The sequence below is a fragment of the Pollachius pollachius genome (assembly GCF_949987615.1).
Source record: "Pollachius pollachius genome assembly, chromosome: 17".
NCBI lineage: Eukaryota > Metazoa > Chordata > Actinopteri > Gadiformes > Gadidae > Pollachius > Pollachius pollachius.
In genome coordinates, this window is record NC_136950.1 from 17,110,277 (window position 1) to 17,134,206 (window position 23,930).

Genomic DNA, 23,930 nt, shown 5'->3' on the forward strand with positions numbered 1-23,930 from the left:
TAAAATCATGTTGCTAACTTATAAATCCCTACATGGTTTGGGGCCAAAATATTTAACTGATATGATTCCACTACATAAGCCTTCTAGACCACTAAGATCTTCTGAGTCCAATCTGTTAATCATCCCCAGAGTAAACATGGAACATGGGAAAGCAGGATTTAGTTACTATGCAACAAATACCTGGAATAAACTCCCTGAGGACTTAAGACTTGCCCCAACTCTGACCACTTTTAAAACAAGACTGAAGCCTTATATGTTTGCTTTAGCTTTCTGCTAAATCTTAAATACATTGCACTTTCTAAAAAAAAAAGGCCTTTTTAACTTTACCTTTATTTTATATTTTTACCAGAGAGATACATGATCTGTGAAAGGATAAGGGTTTGAGATCCGAGTTCCGTCTGGGTTAGAGTCCCAGAATCTGGGTTGGAGTCCCAGAATCTGGGTTGGAGTCCCAGAGAAAGGCCCAGAGAAAGGACCAAGTTCCTTTAGGTCGGGTTGGAGTACCAGAGAGAATGTTGATCTGATCTTAAACACATTGCACTTTCTAAAATGCATTTTTTTTACTTTGCCTTTATTTTCTATTTTACTCATTTTTTGCATATGTTTTCTATTATTTATTTTATTTTTCTATTATTTATTTATTGTACGACAATGTTTTTATGTGAGGCACTTTGAGTCTGTCTTGTGTATGAAAAGTGCTATATAAAGTTGCCTTGCCTATGTATTAGTTTATCAGACGCGTTATCTAACACTACTTACAGTGAATACTGATATATGTGATTAAGGAGCAGGTAAGGATGGACAGTGATTAAGGATATGTGATTAAGGGGCAGATAGGGGTTGAACAGGGAATACTGATATATGTGATAAAGGAACAGGTAAGGGATAGACAATGAATACTGAAAATGTGATTAAGTAGCAGGCAGGGGATAGACAGTGAATACTGATATATGTGAGTACATGTGATACAGATTCATTCGGATCCATTGAGATGGATATTAACTTTATGGTTTGTTAACAAATACAAATCATAAACAGGGGCACATAGCTTTAATAACTGTTCTGTTGCTGTGCTGTTACCAACTGACCACAAGGTATCAATATTAATTTAAAAGTCATTCACAGCATGGACATCATAAAATTATACTTTATGCTTTATGTGTCTTTTGTGTGGATCTTTGTTATGTACTGTCATAAGCACACTGAAACAAATCCCTAGCAACTTGTACAGAGCTGTATGGCAATAAAGCATTGAATCTTGAATCTAAGCTTTTCCTATTGACAACTTGCATTATGAATATATTACATGTGCTGTGTTAGGCTTATCAAAATTTATATACATTTCAGAGCCCTTTATTAGGAAACTATTAACGTCTGATACTATACAAATATTGAATTATGTTTTTATATTTATTCATCATCAATCAACATTTAAAACACATTTCATATTATAAAGTAAATCTTTGTACAACCTGCCTAACCCAAAGGAAGATCTTCCTTTCATGGTTTATTCTGAAACTTTCAGAAGCCCAATAAAATGCAGCATTTGGAGTTCAGTGGGGTATTTAAATTAATCACAAAGAGTTGTATTTCCACTGAACAAGTTGACCCCTCAGAGTACCAACACAACCCGACGCACTACAGGTACGTCCATGGGTCCACAGGTATTCAAACGTCCCCCTAACAGCTGGTCCTCAACAACGTCAGAACTGTGAGGACCCCCCAGACCCAAGCGGCCCCCTCTAATCTGACGCTCAGCAGCCCAGCTGAACACAGAGAGGGCTGAGAGAGGAACCGCCAAGAGACACTGATGTTAGCTGCTGCTTACCACCTGCACACAGACCTGAAGTGTGTTTGTGTGTCTCACGATGAGTGCGTGTATATGTCTGTGTACATATGTCTGTGCACGTGTGTGGGGCTGTGTGTGTGTGTGTTTTTATGTATGTGTGTGTGTGTGTTTGTGTCTGTGTGTGTGTGTGTTTTTTTTTATGTGTGTGTGTGTGTGTGTTTATAAATTAATGAACAATGTGTTAGTGCGTTTATGTTTGTGTACATATGTGTGTGTGTGTGTGTGTGTGTGTGTGTGTGTGTGTGTGTATAGATTCATAAACGATGTGTGTGTGCGGGTGTTTGTGCGTTTATGTCTATGCACGTATGTGTCTGTGTGTGTTCAGTTCTGTATATGTGTGTGTATGTGTGTATGTGTTTATAGATTCTTGAATGATGTGTGTGTGTGTTTTATGTTTGTGTCAATGTGTGTGTGTTTCTATGGGTCATTGTGTATGTGTGTGTCTATTTATAGATTCATGAATGATGTGTGTGAGTGGGTGTGTGTTTCTATTTTTCTGTAGGTGTGTTTGTGTGTGTAACTACAATGGACACAGAAACACTGAGGAACCAGGCTTATTAAACATAAACCCAGGGAGGAGGTCCTCCTGGGTGAAGGTGGACTGGAAGGTGTGGATGAGTGTCACTGAGTCTGAGGACCCTCCTCCACCTGGGGACACTCTGTAGAAGGACAGAGTGCCAGCAGGCCGGTCCAGACACACTCCTACTCTGTTAGAGACAGCGGGGGGGAGAGGTATGGTTGTTGAACCACCGTTGTGACGGGCATCGTAACCACGATCACGACAAACAAGAAGCCAGGACTTGCTGTTCCATCCAAGCCCGCTGTCATTACCCTTTGTCCTCCTTGAGATCCCTCTGTATGTCATTCCTATACGGACATCTCCTTCCCTCTCTACCTCCCAGTAGCAGCGGCCAGTCAGACCCTCTCTACACAATGCCTGCCACCAGAAGTCAAATCTCTCTGGGTGATCCGGATACGACTGGTTCACTTCAACCCGCGTCACCTTTCTGTTGTCCTCAGACAGAGACAGTTCTCTGTGGGCTGTGTTTGGGTCCAGTGTGAGTTCACAGGCATCTGATGGGAGAAAGACATGATTAGGCTGCTAATTTTTTTTTATTAATTATTCATCATAATCATCACCATTATTATTATTATAACAAACAGCATACCCCGAAAGATAATAATGGTATATATACAGGTATCATTTTAAACATGTTATTATGAATATGATGTGCTGTATGTATGATGTATGTATGCTAAAAATAATTATAATAATTATAAAAATAATAATTACAATCGCAACAACATAAAAGTATTATTTATGATGTGTTTTTTAATATAAAATACACATAATTATGATTAATAGTATCCTGATTATTATGGTGTTATGTCTAATGTTCCAATGATAATAAGTAATAAAGGAAACTAGAAAATATATTTATTGCAGAAAATGCAGGAAATGCCGTAATTAACGGTAATACCGTAACCGCTTAAGCTTAACATTGTGTTTCTAGGTTTAATATTAACATTGTTTAGGCTCTGCAACTACAAGCGTGTTGATTTGTTAAACGTTTCATGGAAGGTTAACGGTTAAAAAATTGACCAAGTTACCCCACTAAGTTATCCCAGAAGGATCTGAATGAACAGACGTCACCTCATGCTGTGTGTGTGGACTTTCCATCTCAATAGTTAGTGAGTGTTGTGATGAATCAAACAGACACTTACACTTCTTTAGAGCTGGTTTCAGCCTCCACTCTCCACCGTGCTCCACACTGGGGGGGAAACAAAGTGAGAGCAGCATGTTGAAAGATTCACCTTCATCATCTGCTGTCTCATCACTTTCTACACAACATGAGTTACAGCTGCCTTTTCAAACCCCTTCATTTAGCAGCGGGTTGAATCCTTGTAGGAGACTTTGTCCCTGAGTGGTGAGCTGTCCTCTCCATACCTGAGAGTGTCCAGTCTCCAGCGTGGATCCTCCAGTCCAGCAGAGAGCAGCGTAGCTCCTGAGTCTCCTGGGTGATTGTAGCTCAGGTCCAGCTCTCTCAGATGGGAGGGGTTGGAGCTCAGAGCGGAGGCCAGAGAAGCACAGCCTTCCTTTGTGACCAGGCAGCCAGACAAGCTACACACACACACACACACACACACACACACACACACACACACACACACACACACACACACACACACACACACACACACACACACACACACATACAGACACACACACACACACACACACACACACACACACTTTATTTATTCTATCTGGATGAGAATAGTTCATACTAAAGTAAGCAGGTTAATAAAGTATTCATTCCATATGAAGGACAACTAAAAGCTTAATGATTGTATTAAGATCACAGGCCAGCGAGAGCCTCATCACCATGTCTATACTAATGACTCACTCCTCAGAGTAACATAACAAATTACATATAACATCCATAACATATAACATCCATAACATACAGACAGCAACCCCTAACCCTCTCATCAGCTGGCCAGTGTTACATAACATATAGCATACATAACATTCTAGTATTTAACAGACTAGCAGTTAACAAGACAGCAAAAATAAACAACTCTCCTTCAAACTAACAACATTTTTAAATCCTCCTGAAATCCTCGTCCTCTAAAGTTTTGTTCCTCCTCTGTTCTCTCATCCTCCCATCTGTGGTCCACTGACAAGGTGACCCCAGCTTACAGATGAATAATGATGCTGAATCTGTCGGGGATCTTAGACACGTGTTGTCTGTTCTTTTAGATCATAACCCACCTAGTCCTGGATCCTCCCTACATATTAAACAGACCCAAAGACACATTTAACCCTAACCCTGACCTGAGAGTTTCCAGTGTACAGTGTGGACTCCCCAGTCCAGCAGAGAGCAGCTTCACTCCTGAATCCTTCAGGTCATTGGTACTCAGGTCCAGCTCTCTCAGGCTAGAGGAGTTGGAGCTGAGAACTGAGGCCAGAGCTTCACAGCATCCCTCTGATAGCTGACAGACATTCAGCCTTCACAGAAAATAAACAGAACATGTTAGTTATGTCTTTAACATTTTCCATAATTCAAAGGTAAGTATTGCCAATGTTAATTTTTTTTCTATTTAAATGCTAATAATAATCTTTTTAAAAAACGGACTACATGTGAATAAGTAGAATAAGAATAATAACAAATAGTAAACTGTACTAATATTACATACAACTTATACTATCATGGCAACAACAATATAATTATGTTTAGTTATTATTGTAAAAATGTATTATTTAGGGGTGTGTTACTTTTATGGCCGTAAATCTGTACATTAAATGTCTTTATTGTATTTAGTTTTTTTTGTATCTACTAGTATAGATCCTTGTGCTGTAAATGTTTGCACATTGACTAAAACTGACTTGAGAGTTTCCAGTGTACAATGTGAACTCTCCAGTCCAGCAGAGAGCAGCTTCACTCCTGAATCCTGCAGATCATTGTTACTCAGGTCCAGCACTCTCAGGGTAGAGGAGTTGGAGGTGAGAACTGAGGCCAGAGCTTCACAGCATCTCTCTGACAGACGACAGCCATTCAGCCTTCACACAACATAAACAGAACATGTTAGGAACTCTGATTTAATGTTTGATTAAACTTTTCTGACAGTTAAAAAAAATATTAAACATTAGATATTGGGTTGAATGTCAGTTATATAGGTGAAAATGTTGATACTAACAACAATACTATAACAGTTGTCCTGAATTTCTGAAAACTGTATAATAGTATTACTTTTATGCTAGTATGTATATTGTGTTGTGTGTACTGTAATACATGTTATAAGTGTGCTTACGTTTTGCATGTTATTAAAACTTTGGTATTCAATCATTTTATGGTGCTGTATTTCTACTTATTCAATGGTTTCATGTTTTTCCGTATTTCTATATATTGTTCTGTATTTCTAAATATTAAATTATGTTGCTCTGTATTTCTACATATTGTTCTTTATTTCTATGTCTTAAATTGTTTGACCTAGTTCTGTATTTCCATGTCTTTAATTGAAATTCGGAAGATAAAATATATATTAAAAATATGTGTAAAAAATTATAACATAACTAAGACCTTATACAGTCATGACAACAACAAATATATATTGTTGAGTTGTTCCTATGAAAATTATATTGTGGTGATCATGGCAGTGGTCGCCGTGTCGGGTGCTGCAAAGGATCCTGGGAGGCTCGGGGGAAGTTTGTGTGTGTGTGTGTGTGTGTGTGTGTGTGTGTGTGTGTGTGTGTGTGTGTGTGTGTGTTCAAAAATAAAGGCAACTCTCGGGTCATGTGGTGTATTGTGTAACTGCTTTAAACCTGGTGATTCCTGCTCGCCACACTATAATTAGTTTATGAAGACCTATAACTTTTGAGTGATGCAAATACTGTGACTTCATTTGTTTAACTATCACTGTCCTGTTAACACGGGATTGCGGGAAGGCACTAATATTATATTTTGTGTTTATAATTTAAAAGTTGCAATGGTAATGTTGGAATTACTTTTCAACTTTTCATTTTCGCATCCAACATAAACAACAAGGTGTAATATAACCAATGGCACCACTCTAATAAATGTGGTCATCAAAGGTTCTGAGTTATAAGCTGATAAAGTTAGACTTCATTTAGGAGTGATCCTCAAACTGAGCGCAGTAGTTGTTCTAAATGTCTTCTGATATTGAACTATTTGCAAATTGAGTAAAACTGACCTGAGAGTTTCCAGTGTACAGTGTGGACTCCTCAGTCCAGCAGAGAGCAGCTTCACTCCTGAATCCTTCAGATCATTGTTACTCAGGTCCAGCCCTCTCAGACTAGAGGAGTTGGAGCTGAGAACTGAGGCCAGTGCTTCACAGCATTCCTCTGACAGATGACAGCCAATCAGCCTTCACACACAATAAACAGAACATGTTAGGAACTGAGAGAACTGAGGTTCTCCTCGCTGCTGTCAGGGATCAGGGAAGTGAGCTCAAGGAGATGACTGTGGACATTCAAACTTCCTTCAGCAGTTGCCTGATGGCCTTGTAGGGATCCTGAACTCCATGTGAACACAGTCAGGCCAAACGAAGTAGAGGGCTGCTGAGCCAAGTTGGGCCTTCAACTCGCTGAACGCTCCGCTGACTGATTGGGCGTGTAAATGCTTTTAAAATGGTTTCCCGCCCTACATTTCTTCATCTCTATCAGTCCCAATGCTTCCTTCTTTAAGACTATTGATTCATTTATTCATCTTTTATTTTGAGATTTAAATCCCATAATATTGCTGAAGCTCATTTAAAAGAACCTAAAAGAATAGGGCCACTTCCCCTTCCATTCTTTAGACACTTTTACTGGGTTATAAAATCAAGGACGACCACGAAACCCCTCCGGGGTTCTGCATCTCTACATATTTCAACGTTTTATGTTCTGTATTTCTACATATTTAATAATCTTATGCTCTGTATTCCTACATATTCAATCGTTTCATTTGTTCTGTATTCCTACAAATTAATTTGTTTCATGTTCTATATCTCTATATATTCAATTGTTTTATGTTCTGCATCTCTCTATATTCAATCGTATTATGTTTCTCTGGTTTTCTACATATTGTTCTGTATTTCTACATCTTAAATTGTTTAACGGGGTTCTGTATTTTATCTCTCCAATTGAAATTCTGAAGATAAAATATATTCAAACAATATATGTAAAAAATGATAACATAGCAAAGATAGTCATGGCAACAAAAAAAAAATATTGTTGAGTTCTTCCCTGAAAATTAAACATTTAGTTCATTTATTTTTCTAACTACCACTGTCCTTTTAACAGGGGATTGTGGGAAGCCACTATTATTATATTTTGTGAGTATAATTGGAAAGTTGCAATGGCAACTTTTGGATATCTCCCACATAAACAATAAGGTGTAATATGTCCAATGGTAGCACTCTTATACATGTGGTCATCAAAGGTACGGAGGTATTGTCTGATATAGCTTACGTCATTTAGGAGCAATTCTCAAACCAGGAGGCAGTAGTTAAAAGTCCTCTAAAATGGAACCTTGTGGTGTAATTGTTTGCACTTTGAGTAAAACTGACCTGAGAGTTTCCAGTATACAGTGTGGACTCCCAAGTCCAGCAGAGAGCAGCTTCACTCCTGAATCCCGCAGTTCGTTGGTACTCAGGTCCAGTTCTTTCAGACTAGAGGAGGTGGAGCTGAGAACTGAGGCCAGAGCTTCACAGCATCTCTCTGACAGCTTACAGTCATTCAGCCTGCACACATAACAAACACAACATGTTAGGAACCGTGATTAAATGATTTATCAGGCTTTTCTTACAGTTCAACAAATGATTATACATTAGCTGGTTGTGTGTATTGTAAAACATGTTATAAGTATGCCTACAGATACATTTTGTATGTTATTATAACTGTTATATTCTAGTATTATATATATTGTGTTGTGTGCATAGTAATACATGTTCTAAGTGTACCGTCAGAGATGTTTTTTATGTTACTATAACTTTTAAATTGTAGTATTATGTATAGCAGGAGCGTCGCTAGCAATTGAAAACATCCGGAGCTGTAGCCCAGAAGTTAGAGTCCTTTTAAAATGGGGGTTCCGGATTTTCTCCCCCGAGAAAATGTGAAAATCGAGCCGATGAACATGCAATTGTAACGTAGTTTGAGAAGGAAAGGAAAGACCAATCGTCATGTCTGACTCACGTCGGGGTAGTCCTACTGTAGGTTAATGTTTAAGGAAAAGAAAGTGCACCACCTACACCAGCAGCCAAAATGAGACATTAAAAAAGCCTGTAACCGATGTCAAGTGGACCGGGTTGAATTCACTGCAAACTAGAGCAGCACGAAACAGCAATATCGACGTGATGTGCTATGCATAGAGAATAAAATTTGCAACATTTTGCAACAAATTATTCTAAATCTGCCCATAAATGTACACGTCAAGATTTTGCAGTTTCACTGGATACAATATTGCATCTGTCAGTTGTCAAATTTGCTGAACAAACTGTTAAACTTCGATAATTTTTCATAGTCAACTTATATCGTCCATTTATTTAAGCTCTCAACAGCATAACCATTACAGCATCGCCACATCGGCAGGAAAACACGGCACACGCAATGATCATCCATGGAATCAGCCGTTAAAAGCCAGTCTGGAATCGTTTGACCACTGGATGGCAGGGGATGCCGACAGGGAATACACTGCAGGAGGAAACACGAGAGCCCCAGCTTGCCGCATACTAGTAGCCTGCTTAAAGCGTGGAACAAGCTGGATATGGAGCGGGTGAAAAACTCCTTAAAAGTGTGTGTGTGGTTGTGTGTCACTCTGTTCGAGCCTTCACGAGAGTTCAATGTTTTCATAGCTGTTACGTCTTTCTGACCAATGGCAGTTCAAGGCCCACCTGGGCTGTACCACTTCGGGAGGGGCCGCTCAGTTACTCCCCTCTAGACAAAATCAACTTGGTTGCGAAGTTGACAGTTTGTGAGTGTTTCATTTGTTGGGTGTCTGAGAGGCTGCGTGTGCACAGCTCAGGCTGCCGGACGGCGCTGCAAGGAACTTTTATAAACGCAATATTGTTATCCAATATCCAATATAATATTGTTATTATATAGCAGTAATCAGCCGGGCAGCCCAGAAACGTTGATGGCCCACCGGGAATTCTCCTGATTACCACTCCGCCACCGTGCTTGTCTGTGTGTGTGTGTGTGTGTGTGTGTGTGTGTGTGTGTGTGTGTGTGTGTGTGTGTGTGTGTGTGTATGCAAAACTAAATAAAAGCCCACTCTATTGAAGTTTTACCAGAGGTACCACTGTCATACACCTACCCAATGTCAAGTGCACCGGGTTGAATTAACTGCGGGTCTCTTTCTTATATCTATCTTACCAAAGATCTTTTATCACTGTCCTTCTCAACACTCTGATCTTACAAAATCAGAATGTTGCACTATTCATAGGGAAGTTAAATTTGCAACATTTTGCAACAAATTATTGTAAATCTGCCCATATATGGACACGTCAGAATTTTGCGGTTTTCACATGCTACAATGTTGCATCTGTTGCTGCTGGTAATGCAACCACAAAGAAGTCTACTCCGAGTGGCTATTTTCATAATTATTATGTTTTAAAAAAAACATTTGACAGCACAGCGATCTGGGGCTATTCCCAAAAGATCCGGGGCTATAGCCTTGAATTTCCAGGTCGAACAACGCGCCTGATGTATAGTATTGTGTGTATTGTAATACATGTTATGAGTGAACCTACAGAGATGTTTTGGAGGCTTTGACCACTGGCAGCAGCCCCAGAAGACCCTCCTCAGAAGCAGAGTATTTCTTCAGGTGAAACACGTCCAGCTGCTCTTCTGATGTCAGTATGATGAAGACCAGAGCTGACCACTGAGCAGAGGAGAGAGATACTGTGGAGATACTTCCTGATGTCAGGTACTGTTGGATGTCCTCCACTAGAGAACGGTCGTTCAGCTCATTCAGACAGTGGAACAGATTGATGCTTCGCTCTTGAGGGAGATTTCCCCCTATCTTCTCCTTGATGTAATGGACTATTTGGGTATTGCTCCGTAACTTTCCTCCTGTCTGTCCAAGCAGAACTTTTTTAGTCAGATTGTCCAGTAATGTATATTCTCTTGGTCCAAGCAGATCTTGTAGGATAATCTGATTGGTCCTTAGAGAGAGGCCCAGGAGGAAGCGGAGGAACAAGTCCAGGTGTCCGTTCTCACTCTGTAATGCCTTGTCCACAGCACTCTGGTAGAGGAGGAGAAGTTCATCTTGCCTGGAGGTTGGCTGTTCTTCTGAGATCAGATTGACACCAGTTTTGATGTAGGACAGCAGGACATAAAGGGCAGCCAGAAACTCCTGGATGCTCAGATGGACAAAGCAGAACACCTTGTCCTGGTACAGCCCACACTCCTCTTTAAAGATCTGGGTGAACAATCCTGAGTACACTGAGGCTGCTGTGATATCGATGCCACACTCTGACAAGTCTGCCTCGTAGAAGATCAGGTTGCCTTTCTCCAGCTGGTTAAAAGCCAGTTTCCCCAGAGAAACAATGATCTCCTTGCTCTCTGAACTCCAGGGTGGATCTGTTTCAGCTGCTTCAGCTCTCTCACGATACTTCCTGTCCCCTTGTATGGACTGAACCCTCAGGAAGTGGCTGTACATCTGAGTCACGGTCTTGGGCACCTCTTCTCCTCTCTGGGATGCTTTGAAGAAGTCCTCCAGAACTGTAGCAGTGATCCAACAGAAGACTGGGATGTGACACATGATGTGGAGGCTTCGAGATTTCTTGACGTGAGAGATGATTGTGCTGGCCAATGTCCCCTCTCTGAATCTCTTCCTGAAGTACTCCTCCTTCTGTGGGTCGTTGAACCCTCTCACCTCTGTCACCATGTCAACACACTCAGCAGGAATCAGATTGGCTGCCGCAGGGCGTGTGGTTATCCAGATGCGAGCAGAAGGAAGCAGGAATCCCCTGATGATGTTTGTCAGCAGCACGTCCATTGAGGTCGGCTCTGTGACATCAGTCCAGATCGGGTTGTTCTGGAAGTCCAGAGGAAGTCGACACTCATCCAGACCATCCAAGATGAAGACTACTTGGTCATGGTCGTATCTGTTGATTGTTGAGTTTTTGGGTTCAACAGAAAACTGATGAAGAATTTCCTCCAAGCTAAACTCTTTCCCTTTCAGTAAATTCAGCTCTCTGAAAGTGAGGAGAAATGTGAAGTGTATGTCTTGGTTGGTTTTGCCTTCAGCCCAGTCCAGAATGAACTTCTGCGTTAAGAAGGTTTTACCAATGCCAGCCACCCCGGTTGTCATAATTATTCTGATTAGTTTATCTTGTCCAGGTAAGGGTTTAAATATGTCTTCACATCTGATTGGTGTTTCCTCATTGGCTGGCTTCCTGGAAGCCTTTTCAATCAGTCTGACCTCATGTTCCTTGTTGACCTCTCCACTGCCTCTCTTTGTGATGAAGAGGTCTGTATAGATCTCATTCAGAGGTCTCTGCTCTCCTGCTCTAGCGATTCCCTCAAACACACACTGGAACTTCTTCTTCAGATGAGACTTGAGTGGAGTTGTCTGGACATCAACAGCTCCTAAATCACAAACCAGAAGACACATGCTATACATATTTCCAAGCAATATTACTGGGGTAAAGAAAGAAGTATTATAAATTCTACTTTATCTTTATCTTATAACGTTGTTAGTAGTGCTATTGTTGTTGAGTATCAGTGGTATCAGTGACGTGCTAACCGGATATTTAACAATTATTTGCCGCAGGCGAAGTGAAGTAGGGAATAGCGCCCTCGATCTTCAGTCTCGGGGGCTATTCCCCACTATTCACAGAGCCTGAGGTGAATAATTGTTTTAGTATATACTACATGTGAACACTCCAAAAATAAACAAGCTAACACTCTTTGCAGGGAATTATTTGTTTTTATTAGCGGTTAATTTCTTTTTACTAGTGTGACGAGACCTCTGTCACGTGCGCTCCCCATTAGAAAACAATATCCTGAGTTTGAGATCTCAATCATGGGATATTATATATACGTCTTATACTAAAACAAGATAATGTTGCATCTCTTCCACTGAGTTATTCTGCTATTGATCTGCAGTTTAATGTTTAAAATTCTTTAACCTGATACACCCACAATAACCCTACATATCTGGATCAATCCATTTAATCTGATACCCACAATAACCCGACATATCTGGATAAACCATTCAACCTGATACCCCCACAATGACCCTACATATCTGGATCAAACCAATCAACCTGATACCCCCACAATAACCCTACATATCTGGATCAATCCATTTAATCTGATACCCCACAATAACCCGACATATCTGGATCAAACCATTTAACCTGATACCCCAACAATAACCCTACACATCTGGATTAAACCATTCAACCTACAGTATATATGAGTATCTTACCACTCCCCAGTTTGTTGGCGAGTTCCTCCTGGTTCATCTCCATCAGGCAGAACTTTGTGATATCTACCACTCCCTTTATGGCGCGCCTCCTCTGCTCCTCGTTCTTACCATCCTCCTCGCTCTGACTCTCTGAGCATTGTGGGTAATCTGAGAAGAGATCCCTAAAGAGCTTCTTCAGCTCCTTGCCTAGAAAAGTGTTTGCAATCTCCTCAGCCCTCTGGAACAGAACAAACATTAAAGGAGAACTTTACTTCAAACTAGCTGAGGCTATAAGCATCTGTCCTAGATTAACGTCTCACCCATTTGGCCACCAATAGATTGATCAACTGGTAGCTTTAGTGTAGTCTAGTGCTTATTACTCAATACTTGCTGTCATTGACCATTGATGTATGAATGCCAGAGGTACATGAGTGGCATCTCTCTTTACTGTTGTTTTCAGGCAAAAAGGCTTTCCTCAAAAACAGTTTTTAGGAATTTATTGATATTCAGTGGTATTTTAAATTTTGGTCAATCTGTTTCCAAAGTTTGGAAGGCGCCAGTAATGCTCCGCTGGCTATACATCTCAGTAAAATGTGACATAAAAGACACAGACTGTCTTCAGACCCTGCTTTTACTTTCCTCCACTAGGGGTCGTTATTCACAGACCTACCGTGGCTGTATCGTAGTTAAGTAGAAGAAAATTACTGTAGGCCTTGCTGCTGCAATCTTACTCAATAAACAGACTTTCAGTTTCATCCACATTTCTTCCTCATTTATTGATTCATATTAATGAATTTCATGTTTGATCTATATAATTTGTATAAGATTCTATGATTCACTAGGTAGCTCCATGTTAACGGGGACCAAAGGAAGGTGAACAAATAAAAACCTTTCTTTGGATAAACTTGGTGACCAACTGTTGGCCCTTTTCCTCCCTCTCAGCTTACTGATTTGTTTCTCATCCCCCGACTTCTTCCTCAACGACGACGTGTCAAACTACTGACAGTCTGTTCTCCGTCTGTTCTGCTTGTAAGCGACTGAGTGGGAGACCGCCCCCCCCTTACGGCGCCAGTCTTTAGAGCTGAAGTCAAAGTTGTTGTTTCATGTACACACCTTGATCAGCTCTGATTGATTCTGCTGTACAGACTGAGCACTGGTAACCTTTGACCTCTCCTGGGGTTGCCTTTGGAGAACACACACACACACACACACACACACACACACACACACACACACACACACATACACACACACACACTTTATTATATCTGGATGAGAAAAGTTCACTAAAGTTAAAAGGTTAATAAAGTATTCATTCCATATAAATACAAGTAAAAGCTTCATGATTATATTTACATCACAGCCCTGCTCATCACCATCTCTACACTAATGACAACTCCAGTTACATGACATATAACATATAACCAGTGTTGGGAAGGATACTTTTAAAATGTATCCAGCTACAAAATACAGAATACATGCCCAAAAATGTAATATGTAACGTATTCCGTTACATCACTCAATCTGAGTATTGTATTCTGAATACTTGGATTAATTCCACATTGATTTGCATTTTATAAGTGTAGGAATGTGGCATCAAATCTTGCTTACTAAACAGGCCTATTCTGGTGTGTTCTTCTGTTCAAACTGGCTGGATGTGTTAGGCCCAAGTCTCCCTGGAAGTGCACTACTGTATATTATATAATTTGCTGTAGAGGAACAAAGACTATAAGTGTATGTTTATGAGAAAGATATTTGCTATTACATCTAAAAAAAATTCTCACTGGGCTAAGTGCATGGGTGTTACATATAAAATCGCCTTAAAATAAAAGAGAGAGAGAGAGAGAGAGAGAGAGAGAGAGAGAGAAAGAGAGAGAGAGAGAGAGAGAGAGAGAGAGAGAGAGAGAGAGTGAGAGAGAAAGATCGTTCAAACATTGGACAATAAGGTCTGAGGCGGGGTAAAGATAAAAAAGTGGGGGAAAGCGTTGGTGAAAGTAAATAATCATGGATATCCAGTGGGCTGCACTGGTTATGATTTTGATTTGTTTCATACATTTGTGGACCGGTCGAACTCCTTCTCCCTCATCCTGGTGCTGAATGTGTTAAATGCATCTGCATTTTTATGTGTGTTTCCAGCTACGTTTTATGTGGGTGTCTGTCAAAATATCCAATAGACATCCCGTCTCCTCTTGACTCCATGTTGGGTCGAAAGAGGCGTATGCTTTTTAGAACTGGATCGGACCGAGGTGCGTTCGCTTTCACATCTCAAGCGAACCGTACGAGGGTTCGTTTGGAAGCGAACTGAGACCAGCTGTTCAGGGAGGTCTCGGCCGGCTGATTTGGTTCGCATCGAAGTGAGGTGGTTGTATTCACACCAACGCAAACGCACCGAACCAAGGGACCGAACTCATTCAATGCACACTAAACGCTTTTGGTGTGAAAGCACAAATAAACTTGTGAAACAGAAGTATCGTCATGTACTCCATTGATTTCATTAATATAACTGTATTCTAAATACCAACAATTTAAATTGTAACTGTAACAGAAAACAGTTAGTTATAATTTGTATTCTGAATACGAAACGCCGGTACATGTATTCCGTTAGATTTTAGATTGATGCTGTATCTTTATAATCTTTGACAAATCCTTACCCTTCCTCTCTGAAGGAGCATGCATCTTTAAAGTTAGTTGGACAATCAATAGACCGGTCACTCTTCATGGAGACACAGCTGGGTCCAGGGGAGTCTTCTCTCTCTTGCTGGACTCTTCTAGAAGAACAAGGACCAGGATTTATGGATGTTTGATGGATGCTGTATCTGTATAATCTTTGACAAATCCTTACCCTTTCTCTCTGGTGGGGCGTGCACCTTTAAAGCCAGGTGGAGGACTCATAGACCGGTCCCTCGTCTTGAAGAGTGCCCTCTTAGCTTTGCTCTGGCGGCCATGTTCCCCAGACAGAGTGGTTTTAGAAGTAGGACCCCCCTCCTCTCTCTCCTCATCCATAGTAGACTGGAGACCTGGACACAAACACAACTATATATTGTTTCTGTGGATTCTATTTAAGTACTGAACGTGAAATGACTGCAGATAAGACTCCCTATCCTCCTCCTGTCGGACATACACACACTCTATCACTCTCTGTGATAGAGTGTGCTATCACTCTCTATCACTCTCTGTGATAGAGTGTGCTATCACACGCTATCACTCTCTGTGATAGAGTGTGCTATCACTCTCTATCACTCTCTGTGATAGAGTGTGCTGCAGTGCAAAGTGAGGGTGAAAATGTTTTAGTAAAGGCACATAGTTTAAGACGTAAAGAAATGTTAAATGCAGTAAACATTGTGAACATGCACACCACCAAGAGTTAAACAAATAGCTAATAAAGTTTGAATACATTTGAGATAAAATATAGAATAGCTGATCTGTGTGTGTGTGTGTGTGTGTGTGTGTGTGTGGTAGTAACTTGGAAAGGTATGTTATTGACCTTATTCCTTCACATCTAGTTCATCGAAATAAGCTCACAAAATGATGAGTCTTATACCGTTGCCAGAAAACCGATTATCATATACATACACAAATACACATCTAAAGGCAACCCAATTATTAACTATGATGTTATGTGGTATACAAGGAACATCTCAACTATCTCTCACACACACAAACCTCAAAATGTCTATGTAAAGAACACACTGACAGCAGCAGAGAATGGGTCTTCATTGAGATTACATTAATACACAACACACAAAATAGCCATGTATAATACCAATGGTGAGCACAATCAACACCTGAATGCGACCTAATTGACTTAATAACTTTTATGTTACAAACACACACACACACACACACACACACACACACACACACACACACACACACACACACAGACACACACGTGCTCCGTGTGCAGGGACACAGCCACCGAAAACGTATGTTTGGTCCATGAGCTAAAATAAAACAACCCTCAAAATAGTCATGCATAAAATGTTCTGACATTTACATAGAACTTCAACTTGAAATATTCTGGAAGAAATCAAACAACATCAACCTTACAGTCATTGCCAGCTCTACTAATACATCATGAATCAAATCTCCTTACAACTGGCGCTGAGGTTTGAGTGACAAGTCTGCTGGCCCTCCCTCGCCCCTAATTAATATTGGACAGGTGCCCATCTCCCACCCCTTAATACCTCACGTCTATTGGCATCGATTGATGTTTGTAAAAATAATTATAAAAATCCCACCAGTTTTTTTCAAAACCAGCCCAAATTGAATGTAAATGCTCAATGCAAATTTTTCCAGTCTACCGTGATTAAAAGTAGCCCAATTGCCCAATCTGGCAACACTGACATGTCGTGAAAAAGGTAGTTAAAGCATTGTTGTAAGCGTTTAGCTTTTACCGGAAGTAAACCGCATACAATATGTAGCAAGCACCTAGCCTCTAGCCATATAAACGGGGGTTCACATAGACAAACCGCCCAATCTAGCAACACAGCTAGAACGTCCTCATGCTCTAGGCTCATTGGAAGAGAATAGAGAATAAAAAAAAGAAAGAAAGTAAGAAAGAATAAAACCTATGAAGAACAATAGTTGAGCGCTGCATGCAGCACTCACCTAATGAGTGCCCCCTCCCCAAGTGGCCCAGGTGTGCAATTGGTCAGAAAGCTAAAGACGTAACAGCTATGACAACATTGAACTCTGGTGCAGGCTCGTAGAGAGCGAGGGCGTAGATTTGCGTGGGGACAAGTTGCCGTGTCCACACCAATGTCAATTGACGACTGAAATGTCCCCACCAATATTCAGGTTGAAACGAAAAAAAAAGCGCCTCATACGGTACACAAAGGGTTAAATTCGCCTGCATCACCTTCCCTCCCATGATGGTCAGCAGCTTGTGGTTTTCCTTGTCTTATCTGGTTATCACTGGTTATCACTTGCTTGCTACATCCTATATAATCCAGATAACCCAACAGACACACGCACGCACGCACGCACGCACGCACGCACCCACACACAACCAGGGCACTATTCAGCGCATGAATTTGAGGAAAATAGCGAAATGGCAATTATAAAAACAACAATAATAGGCTATACTTGCGCAGACTTCAATAGAACAAACACATGCCCTTCTCCAGCTCGAACTACTCATGTTGATATCGCTGCGTTGTCTCTGTCTAGACAACGCAGCGACACCTCTACCCAAGCATGCTGGACAGGGCTAGGATGTAGCAGAGAAAACACAGCAACAGGTGGGCACACTGCACAATGTTATGAGTACAACAAAGGTTAGGATGCAGTTCCTAGGAGCAAGTTGTAATATTGCAGGAAATTACAGGACAACTGTTAACATATGAAGAAATACGGGAAAAGACATGCTCTAATACGTAGGCCTCAGAGTCCACCTGTCTGCATCATGGATCTTCCGGACTGAAAGTGGGTCCCAACCCGGCCCTGACACACAGTACTCTACGTCTAGATCACACACTATCAGTGTGTCCATCATGTAGATGTACTGACTCTCTCTGTCTAGAGCTACACACAGAGGCGGCCCTCCCTGTACGCAAACTAAGCGGCCGCTTAGGGCCCCCGACCGCCAGGGGGCCCCCAAGAGTGCTTTATTTGTTAATATATTGTGGTGACTCCTCCGGGGTCGCGCAGGGGATCCTGGGAATTGGGGTTGTCAGTTGACAAAAGGGGCTTTTGTCAACTTGTTTTGTTGTTAGGTTAAGTGGGGTTAACGGGTTTGGGGTCTTTATTGGTTGTGTGTTAATTGTGTGTTGTTCCATTGTTGTGTGTGTTGGTCAGGTGTCCCGTGTTTCTGTTATGTTCGGGGTCGTTCGAATAAAAACAAACTCTCGTAGTCGTGCGGTGTAAGGGGCGCGAGAGTTGTACTAAACGGTTGAACCTGGTCTCCCGTCTCATTCTTCCGTCTCTTCCTGACCGGTGCTACAATATATATATATATATATATTTTTTTTTAATACACAAATCAATTTACTTAACAAGAAAGGAAATATTATAAACATACAGCTCATATTAGTATAAGAAAACAATGGTGGAATTAACCTGTCTAGAGGTCTGATCATGATTACCTAAAGTGACCTGATTCTGACTGACAACCCCACACATGTTGTTAATGCAATGTTCGGTGTTGCTGAGAGGGCAACAAGCAAGGAAAATGATGTTTGATTCAGCGCAGGTGCTGGTTTGACTGATCGAAAACTGGCAAAGTGAAGGAAGTAGAGGAGACAATAAGATAGATGACGTTTTAGACATGACGTTGTAGAAAATCATTACTATACCTTTCTTTCAATTATTACAAATTAGTTTTATGTATATATTTTACTATTGAACCTTGTTTTTGCACTTTTGGCTAATTTAACTGAAGTTATAATTGTGTGGCAGTGTTTTTGTTGTGGAATTATTATCTTGATGCCTTCTAAATAAATAATTACATACTGAATCTAAAATCTTTTGTAGAATCTTTAATCGCTCTGCCAAATCAAGAGTATATGATTTAAACCCTTTACAAGCAAAATATGAAGTTCAACTTTCACCTCTTTTAAATGTGAAAGGAAAAAGGAGTTTAAAGGGGCAAGACTTCAGTAACTTTATTGAAGATGTTTTAATCCTAAAGGTTGTAAGGCGCCTAGCGGACAAAACAGTTAGTGCTGTTTTAAAATTTACAAGGCATTCAGACAGTAAAGTAAAAGTAGAACTGTGGTAAGTGTGTAAGCTTTACTTGAATGTTTCAGTGAGTACCCTGAATAAGTAGTAGAATAATTGCGGCTAATCATGTTCAAAGAGGTACGGATAAAAACCGTCAGGGTTATGCATGCATACAGTTGCTTGTTCTCTGTGGCAAAAATACTCTATCAACCGCAAAGCAGGGCCCCAAAATTATCCTGCTTAGGGCCCCCAGGTGTACACACACAAACACACACACACACACACACACACATACACACACACACACACACACACACACACACACACACACACACACACACACACACACACACACACACACACACACACACACACACACACACACACTATCACTATGCTTCTAACACGTTCATTTAATTATGGACAATTATTTATTTCCCTTTAGATCCGACAGTTATAAACCATCATTAACCAATGCTGAGACTCCACAATAAAAGTCCACAAACGACCAAACTGACCTCCCTACAGAGTAAAAGTCCACAATACAAACAAACAGTTCTGTCTGGTTCTCGTACCAGGGGATCCGTATACAAACGCGCTCAACACGGTGAACTAACTACTTATTGATGTTCTGACCCATACTCCTTCATTTAAATCAGCGCCTCTTTTAAACCACAAACCTGGCAATAAACAGTTTGATATGCCCGGCTTACGGTTACCTTCCACGAGCCGGGCATATCAAACGGTTTATTGCCCTGCCTTGAGTTGATTATCCCGTTTATTCTACTTCTTGCTTGCCAACATAATTAAACAATTAAAATACTTTAATAAATATGTTTTTTCTTATTCGTATTGCATGCTTAAATGTATACTCTGTTTGAGTTTATCTCCCTCAAAAAGTAGTCCCCTTTAATTACGATCGATCAAACATGTTTTGGACACCTCGAAGGGCATTATCCCGCTTATATGGTCACTTGCCAAAGAAAAAAAAAATATATATAAAGATCATTCTTTATATTTTCATGCGTTTTAGAATCCAAATATAAAGTTTTTCACAAGCCATTATTTAGTTTCCCTGGTGACGCCTGAGGGTTAGACTTAAACCTGGAACAATCATTACCCTCCCTTAAGGTTCTTATGCAACGGAAACGTTGTTCACTCCTCCAGTAAATAGGACGGACCTCAGCTACGACTTGGCAACGGGAGGTATTCTAGTCTGCTGAGCTATGAGCCAGAGAGCTAACGTTATGTATTGTACATATTTAAAATTTGAAATTCGTCCCAGCCTTTAAACCACAGATACTCTAGGGTCTATAGCATATAACCGCGTTGTCTGATTACAGTTTAATTCATTCTTCACAATTTACCAGCTTTCGTTTTGAAGAATAATCACCGCGCCATTAATTTAAATGGGAATCGCAACGGCCTATACTTTCAACATAAAATGTACATATTCATCATTTGAAATTCGTCCCAGCCTTTATACCACATATAGGGTCTACAGCATATGACCGCCTTTTCTGGTTACAGTTTAATGCATTTTTCACAATTTACCAGCTCTCGTTTTGAAGACTGAACAGGAAATTGGACTGAAACTACTTCGCAGGTCTCCATATATCAGGGATTAATGGACACCCTGCAACCAATCAGAATCGATTATTCCAAAAAATACCAGCGGCGTATTGATTTACTATTTCATAACGCTGTACTCAGTAAGCAGCAAGTAGGCCTACAACCGACAATTCAGCGGGCAACCTGCCGGATTAATGCCCTCCTCCCAGCCAATCAGAATCAAGCATTCTTGAACGACGTAGAATAAAGAGATTTAGACGTTCACCAAAATCCCAGAGAAGTGTTTAGAAGCGAGACAGAACATTAACACGGTTTTAAAGGTTCTGAGAGTAGAGATTGAGCTGCTGGGCTCCTCGGTGCAGACAGATCAACTGAGGAAGAGCTTTGAACCACAGCTAACTGCGTCTCATCGTTTACGTGAATAGTGAAACTAAAGTCATAATGAAACTTAAGTCAAAGTAGACGCGTTCCAGGCGACAGGCGCCTGAAACGCGTCTAAACATACGTTGACTTTGTATGGAGTCGCGACGCCCCGTCGCGTTTGGTTTTAACGCTAAGACTTCAAGGGTATAAAAGTAACGGAGTGGCTATTCGTACCCCTGGCCACACAGTAAGGCTAAAAACATCCTTTGCGATGAGCATGGGCATCGCGCATGCATGCGCATTCCCGGGCATTCGTGTACTTTATATGAATGTGGTTAATGTATTTTATATATTCTATACAGACATTTGTTTTGTTAAATGTCATGAAGTCTAATAAGATGCATTATGTACCAAATTCTTAGTTGTAGCGTCATATAGCTGTATAAGAGTGAAACTGAGATTATTTATTTCCCTCAGATCCGACAGTTATAAACCATCATTAACCAATGTTACAGATGAAACTCCGCAATAAAAGTACACAACCGACCAAACTGACCTCCCTACAGAATAAAAGTCCACAATACAAACAAACAGTTCTGTCCGGTTCCCGTACCAGAGGATCCGTATATAAACGCGCAGAACACGGTGACACTAGTTGTCGATGTTCTGACCCATACTCCTTCATTTAAATCAGCGCCTCTTTGCACCACAAACCTGGAAATACTGAACTTAGACTGGGAACAAATTAATTTAGTAAGAATACATTAATATAGTAAGAATACATCACCAGTCATCTGAAGGAATAATGAATTAGAAAATAGTACCTCTTCTCCGTGATGAAACGTAAAAAAAGAGATTTAGCTGTTCACCAAAATCACAGACAATTGTTTAGAAGCAAGACAGAACATTAACATGTTTCTAAAGTTGTTGAGAGTAAAAATGCAGCTGCTGGGCTCCTTAGTGAAGGCAGACCAAATGAAGAAGTAGGCTTAGAACAACAGCTAACTGCGTCACATCATTCCGTCAGGGCACAGAACCATAACTGATGAAGTGATAATCAGTGTTTGTAATAACGCCGTTTAAAAGAACGGTATTAGGTACCGCCCTTATTTCTTCAGTAACGGAGTAATCTAACTAATTACTGTGTGACTGGTGTCTTACTGGTGTTGAATCAATCCTCACTGATGGTGCGCCCTCGCATAACTTGAACTACAAATGATTTAGATAAGTTAAACCCATGTTCTGAAACACGTTGGAGGGTTAGCAGTAGAAGCTTCTCACTAACTCGGCCAGTTATATTATCTATGTTTCATGAAGGAGGAAACTTCACAGCGATTTCTAGATTAAATAATGATAATCGTAACTCTGTAATGTGTGGGTGCGTATGTTTATCTGTGTATGTGAGCGTGTGTGTGTATAGTTCACCAGATGACTTACTTTGTGTGTGTGTGTGTGTGTGTGTGTGTGTGTGTGTGTGTGTGTGTGCTATTACTTACTTTTTGTTTTTATATATGCGTGCGGTTAAACAAGTCAGACTCCACTGTTGTGTGTGTGTGGTAATATCCTCCCTCCAGCACTCAACTAACAAAATCAGTATATGGTCACAACCATTATAGTAAAATGGTTATTTAAATATTATTATAGACCTAATTATAGCAATATTACAAATAAAAATAATCATCATAATAACAATGATAATCTATGAAAATCATAATAATAATCGTAACAATAATAGCACTTTTTTTTTCTAATAGAAAATACTGTACAATAAACACATAATTACTTAATGTTAGTATCATTATTATTATGACATGATCATGTCCAATAATAATAATATCAATACTACCAATATTCATCATCATAAATAAATAACATTCATAATACCTATTTGATTTGATACAAGTAGGATAAATTGTGATTATGATCGTGTACATTTTTACATACGTAACATTATGTCAACCATCATCCTCAATCCCAGAAGGATCTGAATGAACAGACGTCACCTCCTGCTGTTTGGATGGACTTTCCATCTCAATAGTTAGTGTGTGTTGTGATGAATCAAACAGGCACCTACACTTCTTTAGAGCTGGTTTCAGCCTCCACACTTCACTGTGCTCCACACTGGGGGGGGAAACAAAGTGAGAGCAGCATGTTAAAACATTCACCTTCATCATCTGCTGTCTCAGCACTTTCTACACCACATGAGTTACAGCTGCCTCTTCAAACCCCTTCATCTAGCAGCGGGTTGAATCCTTGTAGGAGACTTTGTCCCTGAGTGGTGAGCTGTCTTCTCCATACCTGAGAGTGTCCAGTCTCCAGCGTGGATCCTCCAGTCCGGACCGCGAGACTTGGTCCCCGGCTGATGGACACTGAAGATCTGGGGGGGACCCCAAGACCTCACCTCTAGTGGTGGCGATTCAGACATCTGGGGAGGGGTCCCAGAGACCTTACCCCCAGTGGAGGAGTCCAGGAGACTTTACCCCTAGGGGAGTTGACCCCAGACACCTCACCTCTAAGGGAGCGGACCCCAGACACCTCACCTCTAGGGGAATGGACCCCAGAGA

General features: G+C 40.6%; 2 protein-coding genes across 5 annotated transcripts in view; both read right to left on the bottom strand.

Annotated features, from left to right (window-relative positions):
* LOC307088845 (uncharacterized protein) overlaps nucleotides 1-23,930 on the bottom strand; it is a 69,919-nt gene that overhangs the window by 18,301 nt on the left and 27,688 nt on the right. The window lies entirely within an intron of this gene.
* On the bottom strand, nucleotides 987-23,555 carry LOC307088847 (NACHT, LRR and PYD domains-containing protein 3-like). Of its 4 annotated transcripts, none has more exons than XM_079754874.1 (13): nucleotides 23,441-23,555; nucleotides 15,611-15,785; nucleotides 15,420-15,533; nucleotides 13,882-13,951; nucleotides 12,790-13,006; nucleotides 10,103-11,945; nucleotides 7,922-8,095; nucleotides 6,566-6,739; nucleotides 5,241-5,414; nucleotides 4,689-4,862; nucleotides 3,798-3,971; nucleotides 3,575-3,621; nucleotides 987-2,923 (listed from the first exon to the last, which is right to left on the bottom strand). In XM_079754874.1, exons 1-13 carry the CDS (start codon nucleotides 23,538-23,540, stop codon nucleotides 2,370-2,372), a joined length of 3,990 nt encoding a protein of 1,329 aa, XP_079611000.1. In that variant the 5' UTR covers nucleotides 23,541-23,555; the 3' UTR covers nucleotides 987-2,369. The 4 variants fall into 4 exon arrangements, with proteins under 4 accessions (XP_079611000.1, XP_079610999.1, XP_079611002.1 ...); XM_079754873.1 differs by having other exon boundaries at nucleotides 15,420-15,536; XM_079754876.1 differs by lacking the exon at nucleotides 23,441-23,555 and adding an exon at nucleotides 22,191-22,386 and having other exon boundaries at nucleotides 15,420-15,457; nucleotides 15,649-15,785.